Source organism: Drosophila elegans, unplaced genomic scaffold (genome assembly GCF_018152505.1).
Source record: "Drosophila elegans isolate 14027-0461.03 unplaced genomic scaffold, ASM1815250v1 contig_476, whole genome shotgun sequence".
Classification (NCBI taxonomy): domain Eukaryota; kingdom Metazoa; phylum Arthropoda; class Insecta; order Diptera; family Drosophilidae; genus Drosophila; species Drosophila elegans.
The window spans coordinates 18,204,596-18,217,099 of record NW_024545863.1 but is presented as its reverse complement, the minus strand read 5'-3'; the positions used below and the strand labels follow the sequence as shown (position 1 = coordinate 18,217,099).

The 12,504-nt window shown below is 43.9% G+C and overlaps 1 protein-coding gene across 19 annotated transcripts in view; it reads right to left on the bottom strand.

Annotated features, from left to right (window-relative positions):
- The window catches only part of LOC108135070 (collagen alpha chain CG42342), a 71,040-nt gene that overhangs the window by 1,260 nt on the left and 57,276 nt on the right, over positions 1-12,504 (bottom strand). For 6 of the 19 annotated variants that reach the window (XM_041709588.1, XM_017255619.2, XM_017255621.2 and 3 more), the window contains 7 exons: positions 4,949-5,311; positions 4,309-4,377; positions 4,148-4,243; positions 4,026-4,070; positions 3,900-3,962; positions 749-802; positions 228-425 (listed from right to left, as the gene is read on the bottom strand). In XM_041709588.1, the coding sequence (XP_041565522.1) occupies positions 228-425; positions 749-802; positions 3,900-3,962; positions 4,026-4,070; positions 4,148-4,243; positions 4,309-4,377; positions 4,949-5,311 (888 nt within the window). Of the gene's footprint in view, positions 1-227; positions 426-748; positions 803-873; positions 901-1,012; positions 3,704-3,899; positions 3,963-4,025; positions 4,071-4,147; positions 4,244-4,308; positions 4,378-4,948; positions 5,312-12,504 lie in introns of those variants that run through there. The other 13 variants (XM_041709587.1, XM_017255628.2, XM_017255613.2 and 10 more) reach the window with 5 other exon arrangements.

Below are 12,504 nucleotides of genomic sequence, written 5' to 3'. Positions count from 1 at the left end.
ATAAAATGAAATTTACTTAAAAAAAAAATACAAATTCAGCTGCTGCAAGAATAAATTTGAATTTACAGCATAAATTACACTGTTTAAAAATAACTTAAATTATGTAATATTTCGTTATTGGTTTGGTATGAGATCTGCACAATTTGCATCATTTTTTTTCTGTGTACGTAGAGTGGGATGGGGGGTGGGGGGTGGCTTTTAGTCGATAAGGAATAACGCATGCTAACCTTTGGCGGCCGCCATCCGCAGCCGGGCAGCGGCAGCCCGTCGGCGCCGAGGGGGCAGGGGGCGTCCAGTCCGGGCACGCCCTGCTCGCCCTTGTCGCCGCGATCTCCTTTGCGTCCCCGCTTGCCGGGCGGGCCGGCATCCCCTCTGGAGCCCTGCTCCCCGCGCGGCCCCTCCTGCCCGGGAATGCCATCCGTGCCCTTTTGTTCGTTTCGGGGGGTCAATTATCCGTAGGTGTGTTCGAGTGTTCGATTGTGAGGGGGGTGAATGGGTGCGGTGTTCAGGTTTCAGGGGGTCGGAGGTCGGAGGTCAGAGTTCAGAGGTCAGTGGTGTTTGGGGATGGTCGAGAGTGGTGCATATAGGTAGTGAACGACGCCAAGAAAGAGAGATACGCATGCAAACAGAGGTAAAAACAATAAAAAGGAGAGAGAGAGAGAAGACACAAATTATTTAAAATTAGCAACCACACGGAGTTGAAGAGCTGTTCTACGGAAATATCCTAGGGGATGCTGCAGATGCTTACCGGCAGACCCGGATCTCCTCGCTCCCCCTTGTGACCCGTCTCGCCCTGGGCGCCCTGCGAACACAGAAAACAGATCGGTTATTACCATATTGTTTTCACATCAACGGCTGTTTTCGGGAAAATACCTTCATGCCATCCAAGCCCGGAGGTCCCTGCAGCAAATGGAAGAAAAACAAAAGAGTGGGGAAAGCGTGTGGTTAGCAGTGTGGCATGAGATCGAAAAATCTGCCTCGCAAATGAGAGTTAGGTGTCCTGCGGACGGAATTTGTTTAGTAAAAAACCATCACTTTATTGGAAATGCATAATTAATTCGAAAATTATGTTAGTTTCATTTAGCCATTTTACAATTCGGTCATTCCGTCGAATGTTTGCCGTTTTAATTCGCACATGCTTCGGCAAATAATTACCAGAATTCACATTAATTTTTATTTTATTCGAATCATACATTTGAAATGCAGCAGCACGGATAAAAATATTGTATTTTGTGTTTTTGGTGATGGCATAATGCACTCGCACATCGACATTTGGTATATGCATGTATGTATATAGACATAAATACACGTAAATATATATATATATATTTGTATACTTTTTCGTTTGCAAACTCTTCATGTTTATTGGGTAATTAACAAATTTACACTTACAATTATTGTTAGCGGCTTATTAAGGGCTTAACTCATTTTACGTCTCTTCAATTACAGTTATTTATAGGTTAATGTTAGGTTTTAATCGCGAAAACACAATTAATTATTCTAGCCTATGGATCGAGAAAGTTTAGTTCGTAGTTAGTTATTAAGTGAAGTGAAATCTAGAGCGTACAGAGTAAGTATATATAGAGAGCGAGATGCAAGTAAACACGTTGAGAGGTCAAAACAGCTAGAAAAATTAATAATTATTTATGGTTAAGTTCCGTTCTTTACCGTAGCGTATGTACACGTTGGGGTTGTTTGACATTTAGTGGATTAAACGAAAATTGACATGCAAATTGCCTGTGTATTCTGTTTTCCATTTGGGGATTATTACAACAACGAGACACATCTAATTGAAAACAAATTGACATATTCTTTCTGATTTTCGATGCCGTTTGCTGTTCGAGTAAACTTTAAAGCTGCACACATTTCCATTTGCCATAGTCATTTGCATATTCAATAATTCCCATCCAACTTTTATGGGTCTTGTTGTCGATGGGCAAATACGCTGGGCTGGGGCTGTCAAATGGCAGTACATACTTTTATTATCATATTTCCATGGCATTATTTCATTTGCATTGATTATGTTTGATTTGCAGGCCGTTTTATTCGTCCTTTGCCTAGTTCGAGCGTTGAAATTGAAAATGCTGCAGATACTCGTAAATGTTAATTTATGCTTTCATTTCTTTTGTATAAATAGAGTTGTTTGCGTTACTTTGTTTGAGATGTCCATGAAACCAATAGGATACATACTCGTGGTAAGATTATGTATTTATTGTTGATATTTCGCATTTCAGGAGAGAATACTCCGGGCTCGCAGCTTAGCCATGTGTTGGTTGGTTTTAAATTGGAAAGCATTGATTTCTCGACCATACAATTCAACTTTAGCCTAACTAGTTTGTGCTCTTTCGCTTGATTTATTTAAGTTGTATTAACACTGAAATATATGCACAATTGGCTTGCATAGCTCTTTGTTATGGATATACGAGTACATTGCCATGCATGTATAAATCTCTTTAATATGTCTTGTGTGTGCTTGTGTAACTAAACAACATCTATGACTTGTAGACATTGGTGCACTTTGCATTTGTGGACATCGAGAGGTGAAAATATCTTACAATTCTTTTGTGTTGCCACCTTTAATTTGCACAATTCCTTATTTAAACACACATTAACTGGGTTACTGCTCCTAGCCATGTGTTTCACATTGAAGCTTCGGCAATAATGCTTTGTATGAACGAGTACACTTTGATTAGTCGGACAAAGCCAATGGACGGCACCTAAGACAATGCAGGATGCAGCAGGAGCAGATGAGGCGTTTGCTACGAATCATTCGATTATGCAGATAATTAAGTCACTTATGGCCAATTGCCAATGATTGCGACTTGGTTTCGGCATAATCCAGCAATTAGTGCCTCGCACTCGGCGAAACACTTGAATATCCATGCGAAATTCCATCCACCGCTCGCTGTTTTCACGTACCACGGTGCGTATGATTTATGCATTTTCAAGCGGCTTTTCTGCTCCTGCTGCCATTGCTTCCCACAGAGCGGCGGTGAATGAAATGCAATTAAAATATTTGCATTGCATATTTGCTAGTTGGTTTGTAGTGCGGATGTGTGTTGTGTGTTGTATGATGTGTTGGTGGCGGTGTGGGCTCAAAGTGTGTTAGTTGATTCGATTGATTGATGTTTGTAAATACGTTGCTGCAGACACACGTTTGTTTGCGCTCTTTGATTGTATACATAAATACTTATTTGACTCTTGGGGCATTTTAAATGATATGAATATTAATTTTTTTCTCATGCGGGTGGATGGGGTTCGGTTCCTTGGCTTGTGCAATTAATTAATTTGCTTACTCGGCACTGACATGCTGCTATTTCGAATTTAATTTTCTGTACATGGGTGCGTGTTTGTACAAATTGAGATACATATACACTGCCATATACACATTTAAATATATATATATATATATATATATATATATATAGACGATAACTGAGCACATTTGACAAGCGTTGCGCGGCTTCTTAACTTTGAACATTGTTTTTCTTTGATTAAATAGGATTTCCCTTCTTCAAATGTTTCTTAGTACTTTCTGTTCGACTATGTGTGAGTGTGTTGTTGTGTTGTTGTGAGTGTGAGTGAGTTTTGGATGGTTTCATTGCAAGTCGCGTTTCATTTAGACTTTGGCGCTATGTGTGCTGGTTATTATTTAATAGAGACTGCCTTTTAGCTAGTAGTGGTATTAGTAGTCGCCCCACACCTGTTCCAAGTAGAAAGAAAGAGAGATGAGAACACACAATGGGTTAGTCAAAAGTTTAGTAACAAAATCCACAAGAACTATAGAAACGGAAGCCGGGAGGGTTACGACTAGCTAAGCGGAATAACAACTCAAATTTTGTGAGATACCAAATTAAATGCCAAACAATGGGGGTTCCCCGAGTTCAATTGAAATTTACCGGTAAGCCAGCCTTTCCCGAGGGTCCAAAAGGTCCTGACTCGCCTCGCATGCCCATCGGACCCTGCAATTGCATTCCATTATAATTATGGGGTAAAGTAAACCTCGGGCTATTTCGCACACTTACCGGCAGCCCCATGGGTCCCTGATCTCCCTTGTGGCCTTTCTCGCCCTGCAAAAGCGATTGGGAACAGATTTAGAGCTATGTAGATACTTAGAGATATTAGTCGGCGACGTATTGACTCTTACCGCATCCCCCTTGCGTCCGTCCATGCCGCGCTCCCCCTGACTGCCGGTGTGTCCTGGCGGACCCATGGGTCCTGGTGGTCCCGGCGGACCATATAACTGCGAAGGAAATCAGATCAGTTAGGATTAATCCGTTGGGTGGTGGATCAAACGGCTTGGCTTACATATTCGATGGTGGGCATGTGCGGGGCATCGGACATCCCGTCATCCTGGCGACGACGCATCTTGCGGTACTGAAAGGGAATTCAGGATTATTCACGCTCAAGATATGGTTTAATTTATGGTATATGGGTAAGCCAATTAAGAGAAGGGTGTTTCAAGGCTGTTATTCAAGAGAAATAAGCTTAAAATTTATGATTTAAAACCAACCTAACACATAAACACCTTCTCGATTCTAACACTTGCGGTGCACCGCAAGAAATACATTTTGGACCTCTGACCAAAAAAAGCTCAACAAATAAATTATCCGACTATTGAAATCAAATTGTTATATAGTCAAATAAATAATATAATAAAATACAAAATAACTTAGAAAAAAAATGTATATTAAAATTGAGTGCAAAATATTTGGATTAAATACTTTTTCTTACCAAAAAACTTTAAAGCAAAAGAATGTATATAACATTATGTAAAACCCAATAAAATATTTATAGTACAAGTAATCCTTGTTGCTAGCACTGTCATCCTATTTCAGTCCTAATTTTGTATAAATTAATATATAAATACATTGATTTAAACAATGCGTTTCCTTATACCCTTTTAATCTATGAGTAATGCGTATAAAAACATAAGAGAAGTACTTACCGAATCACCACGATCGCCCTTGTCTCCCTTGACGCCAGGATAGCCAGGTGGTCCTGGCAGGCCCGGAGGACCCATCAATCCGGGCGGCCCAATGTCGCCGCGATCGCCCTTCTCTCCCGGCGGACCCTGGTATCCCGGCAGGCCGGGAGGTCCTTCGATGCCCGGCTCACCGGGCAGGCCATCCAATCCTCGGGGACCCAGGGATCCGGGTTCTCCCGGCTCACCGGCCTCACCCTTGCTGCCATCACGTCCGTCGCGTCCGTCCTTGCCGGCGGTGCCCGGAGGTCCTGGAGGACCTCGCAACAGTGTGACCGGCGGATCGTCGTAGTCCTCGTCTATTTTGGTGCCTCCGGGTCCGAATATCTGCCCGAATTACGCGTGTGAGCGGGGGAGGGGAGTGGGAGAAGAGAAGAAGACGCCAAATTTAGTGGGAAGATTAATTTATGCCACGTGGCACCACCCGAGGCGTTGCACGCGCTCGTTCCACACGCTTTGGTGGGGAAAACAAAAGCGGCGCGTAATTCGCAGCCAAGGAAAAAAGTTCGCACGCAGGAGAGCGGTGGCTGCGTGGCTGCTTTTCGGGGGTGGTGCGGCGTGTTCTGGTGGCTGTGCCGCAGCGAAAGTCTTTTGTGTGCCACGAAATTGTGTTAAGTGCAGGTTGTGGAGCATCCATGCCATCGCACCACCCACTCCGCGTCCCGTTGAGACAATGGCTGCATAGAAAATCTTTAAACCCGTACCCGGTTCCGTGGAGCTTTTGTGGGTGTGTGGCGGGCTTAGGGGGTACGTACTGGCGTGGGAGTACCAGAGTCGAAAATAAAGTCAAGTCGGCGACTTCTCTACGTGCTTCGAGTGCCTCTGTGTGTGAGTGCCCCCCTTTGAGTGTGTATTGGTGCTCTTTGGCTCTTGCCATTGTGCGCGCGTGTGTGTGTGTGTGTGTGTGTGCAAGTGAGTGAGTGCATTGCGAAAGACAATTAATTCTTTTTTGTTCCTGTTTTTTTTTTTTTTTTTTTTGGTGGTTTAATGTGCGCGCTTCGAGGCAAATTTCCAAGGCACAGACTACCCAGCGCCCCATCACCATCACCCCAGCCACAAAAGGTCCAAAGTTTCGATGGGGCTTAAGTGAGCACACATCCACACGTGCACTGCCATCGCAAAAGCCATTCAAAATCAATGTTTTAAATCGGGATTTGGCTTGTGAGATTTTAAATTGACCTTACAATTTGTGCTGTCGCATTTTAATGCTTCTTTTATGGTTCTCTTGGAAAATATACGTTGCTTAAATACAAAGTTTCTTAATCGAACCAACTTTTGTTGTCCCCAACGAAGGGATTACTAAGAATGCCTTTTAAATTTATTGTTTCAAAACTTTATTTTTAAGTAACTTTAATGATTACTTTTTTGGGAGATTAAAGCCTTAGAGGTGTATTGGTTCTGCTTAAAATTATACAAATTGGTTCTTGCACTGCAGAACTCTATTGTTTTGACTAAAGCGTGTTTGCTGACTTTAACCCCAAACTTATATATTCTCTTATTTTCCAGTGCACTGTGTGGCTGACGGGAAATTACCGAAAGTTGCTGGGAACGGGGGCTTTCAGACCGCAATGCACCCAAACAAAAAACCTCTATTAGGCGAATGCTGAGCGACATAAAAGGCAACTCCAGCAAAAACAACGAGCGCCTCGGAATATGCTAAGGAGCTATGGAAAATGGCTAGAGCGAAGGGAAAAGGGAAAAAGGGAAAACCATTTACACATGTGGCTCAAGCAAATAGAGTCACTCGACGTCCGCTGGAATATTCAATCGCATTCCGGCAAATCGAGTTGGGAATTTAAATGGGTCTCGACTCGCCACTAAAGCCGAGTTCTTCGTTGAATTAAAGCAAGGAGCTCCCCGAACAGTACTCAGGCCATGGTATTGTCGCAAATCTGATTGAATGTATCCGTTTAGTCCTTTGATTGTGCACACGCATATGCATTACACCCAGCCGTTCACCTCTATCCGGGCATTACGCAATTGATCCTGTTTCTGTATCTGTATCTGCGTCAGTGTCTGTGCCTGTGCCTGTGGAAGTGTAATTTCCTTGCGGCATGCCCGGGCATGCCCATGTGCAACAATTACATTTTCTTCTGTCACAGGAAGTGGCGTACTTACAGTTATTAAAACCCGGCAACAACAGCAACCAAACGCACATAAGAACGGCATCAGCGGCAAGGCATAACAATGTAAGCGCTTAACGCACACTTATACGGACAGGATGTGGCATGGCATATGTGCACATGCACAAGTTGTTGGTCCTGCGAAATGGCGAAATGCGACAGACAAAAGGACGAGGCGGCAAAGACAACTGGGGAGTTGGGGAAAGGGGTGTGGCTGGAGGAGGAGCAGCAGCAGCATAAGTCCTTTGCCACACCACAAATGCACTTCCCAATTTCAACTTTTTCCCTCCTGGCATCTTTTCTTTCTGCCCGTGAGCTCATCTGCATGTGGCTCCCGAGCACCTGAGCAGGTGTGTGCACGGAAGGATGCCAGCTCCTGCCTCAGTTGGCGCTTTGTTAGCAACTTTTGCACATTGTTCCTAATGCGGAATGGGGAATTCCCATTCCCATTCCCATTCGCCAGGGCTTCCGCTCTTCCTTGGCCATTTGTAGAGCAATTAAAGCGATTTGAATTAAAGCCAAGTGCTTAACGTTTGCCTTCTGCCGTAATTAAGGGACACTTTGAGGGCTTACGTGCCCATATTTTCCCCGCTGTCCGGCCATTCGATGATCGCAGAGTCCAGTGCCCAGCACCCAGCAAAAACAGTCGAGGTTTAAAGGCTTTTAAAGCCAACTGCCGGCAGATACGATAAATAACATAAATAAAAGATACAGATACAGATACAGTTGCAGAGGGCGGCAAGTGAATCGGGCAAATGTTTGTGGGACTCGCAAGGACGACTGTTGGCGCAGCTGCCTAACTACGATAAAAAAAAAACACTGCCTCCTTTCGGCAGCCCAAAAACCAATCGGCTTGTGGCGGCGTAAGTGTGTGTCTGTGCTTGTAGGGAAATCCATTAGAATGTATCAAGCGAGCGCCTCGGGTTGAATTTAATTTTCAATGTATCCAGATACAGGCACATGAGTGGGCGGGCGGGTCCTCTTAAATTATGCGTATATATTGAAAATATTTGTGCTCAAACGCCTTTCGATTTAACGCACAAATGACGAGCCAAATGAATTTTCGACATCCACAGTCATGACCTTTTTTCACTGCACACTTTCGGGCGCACCTTTTTTTTTTCCTATTTCAGTTGTCAATGTAAATTGTAATTGTGAATTAATTGCCCCAACTGACTGTCAGTCTGTGTGTCGTTGCGCTAACGTCCGGATTTCTCTCAGTATTCATCCGGCGAAGTTTCCATTTAAAGCTGGCGAACCGGAGAAGAAAAACAGACAAATGGCCGCACGTAAACGCGTTAAATTGAAAATCATTTTGATCTCGACGCGACCTTTTGCGGATGTCGTTGGGTGCGAACCAGACAGAGAATGGAACTGGAGGACCAGAGCGACCAGGAGGTGTACTATGCGTAGGACGAGGCCACCTCCGGCCATTCGCGTTCAAGTACAGCATGTGCCGCCCTGCGTGCGCGCATATATTTCACAATTTTTCATTTTCCCCGGCAGTTTCCGCTTTTGAAATTTCATATTTTTTTTCAGTCAGCTGGAGCAGGAGAAAGCGCACTGAACAACCATCCGCCCACCGACCCAGCGCCTCGCCTAAGGTGAAAGTTTTGCAGCCCGTTTCCGGCTCACACACCAAAATACACACACACACACACACACACACACAGCCGAAATCCCGCCACTTCATGGCGTGTAATGCGCTGCGCGTTTGCCGCAAAAGTTTACAAAACATTCGAGGGTTGCCGGGAAGTTCTTGGCAAGTACGCGAGCGCATTAAATTCGTAATATGTTCCGCCTCGCATTGATACCGCTTACAATGGGCGATTCGGGCCATAAAAGGCGGCACTATAAACAATCGGAAAATAGAGGTAATAATCTAAGAGAATATCGTAAAAATTAGAAATACGGAAGCGATTGAATTTTTCGAAACTCATAACAGCATCTGCCGTATACAAAATTATAGTTTTTCGGCTTTGAAAGGAAATTCCTTAAAATGGAACACTTGGATTTTACAGTAGAAACTATTACATTTATAAATTTGCATTTTTTAGAGTAAAATTTTTAAAATTAATTAATTTCTTTGATTAAAGTAAACAAAAGATTTTGTATAACCTATTTATTTATTAATTAATGGCTAGCAAACTTTCTTAGTAATCTTATTTTGTGGTCCTGCCTTATTACATCATCAAACCTGATAGATGATTAAATTACCAATAGAAAATGCAAAATCTATGTAAAAATTGACCAAAAGCAACCACTGTTCCGAGCTCAAACGAAGGAAGCAAGTCAAGTCGCGTTGTAAAAATTTCGCGTGATTTCGTTTCGCCCCCAACAATGTAGCTGCGGTTGCTCCGGCTGCCGTGATATTGTAATATGTATGAAATTCGGAAGTATTTAGGGAAATCGTTGTTAAAGATTTCGTCGTTTTGCCTCCGCCGCTGTCTTCAGCGACCCAACAAGAGGAGCAGTAGCAGTTCCACATCAATGCCAAGATGGAAGCAGTTGGCATTTGTGCGGTTGGTTGTTGGTTTTTAGGTTGCCAAAGCGCGTTCGTTTCGTATAATTTTGCTACTTTCGCATGCACAGCCCCCCCGCCCCCCGCCCCCTGCCATCTCATTCCGAATTCCCCATTTCCTGACCCGCCAGAATCATCCCCCTTCTCCAATTTCCAGCGGTGGCAACCTCAAACCCACGTCAATGTAACACGCGTGCCCATAAATTTCTATGAGGCTGACTAACTGTGGGCGGGGGTTGGGGAACTTTAGTGAGTGGGGGGTTGGGGGTCAGGACATTGTCGCCAACTCTGCGTGGGTGAGCCCGGATTTCTTTATTCAATCGTTTTTGCGACCCCCGCAGGGCTCTCATCATCGGCGGCCATAAAATAAAAGTTACGCACACCCTTGGGGCCAGGACATTGCCCCCAACACGCACCCACATGTGTGTAACATAGTGTAGCCACGCATGTCCTGCGGCGTGTTCCATGCTTGACCGGTTTTTTGCGCCGCTTTTCAGCCCGGACAATCTGGCCATCTTGCCATTCAATACAAGATATATGGACGCTGACCGCAAATAATTGCCGCAGCCAAGGAAAATTGGAAAATTGCGCACAAAGAAAGCCGTATGGGGGTTGGTGAATTTGCATGCTGCGCATTTTTCAATGAACAATGACGCAACACACAACCATAAGCTCACATATTTGGCCATTTCGTGGCGCTTATCAAATCGGAAAATCAGTAAATCGGAAAGGGAAAGGGAAAAGAGTAGGACAAAGTCGTCTCCACTCAAGCTGAAGCAATGAAAATCCAGGCAATGAGCCCAGGATCCGGAATGGGTGGTGCATGGTGAATGGTGGAAGTGCTAAGCTTATTGCGTCGTTTAGGCAACACCCGAGTTGTCTGAGCCAACGAATTGGCCAAGTGGCAGCCACAGAGATGAACCCTTTGAGTGGCAGACATATTTACAATCACACACACACTTTGGCAGTAAAAGAAGGTCCTGGCACATTTGGATTTCCGTGTAAGCAACCTTAAGTCTTTGATTTGCCGAGCAAAGTATGCCAAGAACTCTTTCTGCCAGTTTCCGGTATCGCATTTCCATTGGGGGGCGAGACCGTGTGACGTGTAGCGAATTGACAAGTTTTTTGCGACTTTCGCAATTTTTATGACTCCATTTACTTAGACGCGCAGGCGGCACGGGAAAACTTTTCGTTGATAAGCAAAGCAAAAGCAAAAGCGGCGGGAAATTTATGCTGATGTGAAGGACCGAGGGCCCGAAAGACAACAAACTTGACATGGGACCTGACTGAGCTGAGCAACGATTGTAAAATACATTAGCATAAATTTGACATAAACGCTTCACAAACAGTTTCTTCTGGCTGAGATTGCTGTCAGCCCTAGCAGCATCCAGCTTCCCCATATGACTTATCGTTTCGACTTTATTAAAGCGGGATATAGATGTGGAAAGTGCAAATCTGCAACTGCTTAAACGGGCCATGACATACGAAATTCCATGCGACACACCCGCTTTGAAATTAATTTAAATTTTTAATATGATGCCCGCTCGTAAATTCATGTTTGTGCTGCGGGCCAAAAATCATTTTAATACCCTATTGCCAAGGGGTATGTTGGCATCGATATTTAAGCGGTCTTTGACAGCTGATTTAGTTTGCATTTGTCACTGGGCTTAGTATTATGACTGTTGTGTATATAGGGCATAGAGTCATCGGCTGGCTTCTTGCGAAACTCTGCCTCACGCCTCACTACACACATCAAATTCATTTCATATGCTAACCCGTCATCAGACCCCCAGCACCTCTCGCTCCGCCCCTGGAATGTGGCAATCTATATGAGCATTTTGTTCTGACGAGGCGACGAAAATAACATGTCAAATTTATAATGCCAGCAATTGCGTTATGCTTTTTTTATGACGCCGACGGCTAGGCAATAACCCCAAAAACAGGAGAAAAGAATGGGAAATGGTTTTGGCCAGAGCCAAAGCCAGATGCCGTTGGCGAGAAATGGATAAATGTTTTCGAAAATAGCTCGGGCATTTTTTACGATTTGCCGAGCTAATTATGGCAAAGTGAGCTAATTTCGGGAGTCTACTGTACTGTAGATGGAGGCATTGTTTCCCACCGATGCAGCTCCTCACATCATTATTATTATGATGCCAGCCAGCAAAAGCGACATCGCGTTGGGGGTTCCCTTTTAGAGGAAAATCGATGGCGCATTGGAAAATCAACTGACTGGCTGCCTGGCTGCCTGGCAGGCATCACGTTTCCACCGAAGATGACGGCAATTGTTGCAAATCATTTTTTATGCCTTGCACTGCCTGCGGTGCGGCGCATGAGTGCGAATATAGTTATATCTGGCGATGGCAAAAGTTTTGTTTGTTTGCCAAAGAAGTCGGCCCACAGGCAGAAGCCGTTGCTTATGACTTTCATTTGTTTTGACATCACGTTGCTGCAGTGCTGTGCAATGGGAATTTCACGGAGGCAGTATAATCGGCTCATACAAAATGGCAAGGAGAAATGAAAGGCTGTCTGCCTGGTGGCTAGATCGAAAAGTTTTATGGAATGCCTAATAACTGTTTGCCCTATTGAGAAACTATTCTTTGCCTTTGGCCAAAAAAGCATGGTAAATTCTTGGCCACAAAAATGTATTCCTTTGCAAATCGACATGAATTTAAATATTGTTATGAAAGTATGTGCTACACTCTTAAATTGATTTTAAGGCAAATATGCTTGGCAAATATTTTGTAGATACATATTTGAAAGGCTGCATTTTTGACTTTTTCTTATGTCGGGAAAATACTCATCGATTTTATATTTTAATTACTGTTATGTAGGAAAATCAAAATATTTTTCATCTTTTATTCTCACTCATAACTTGT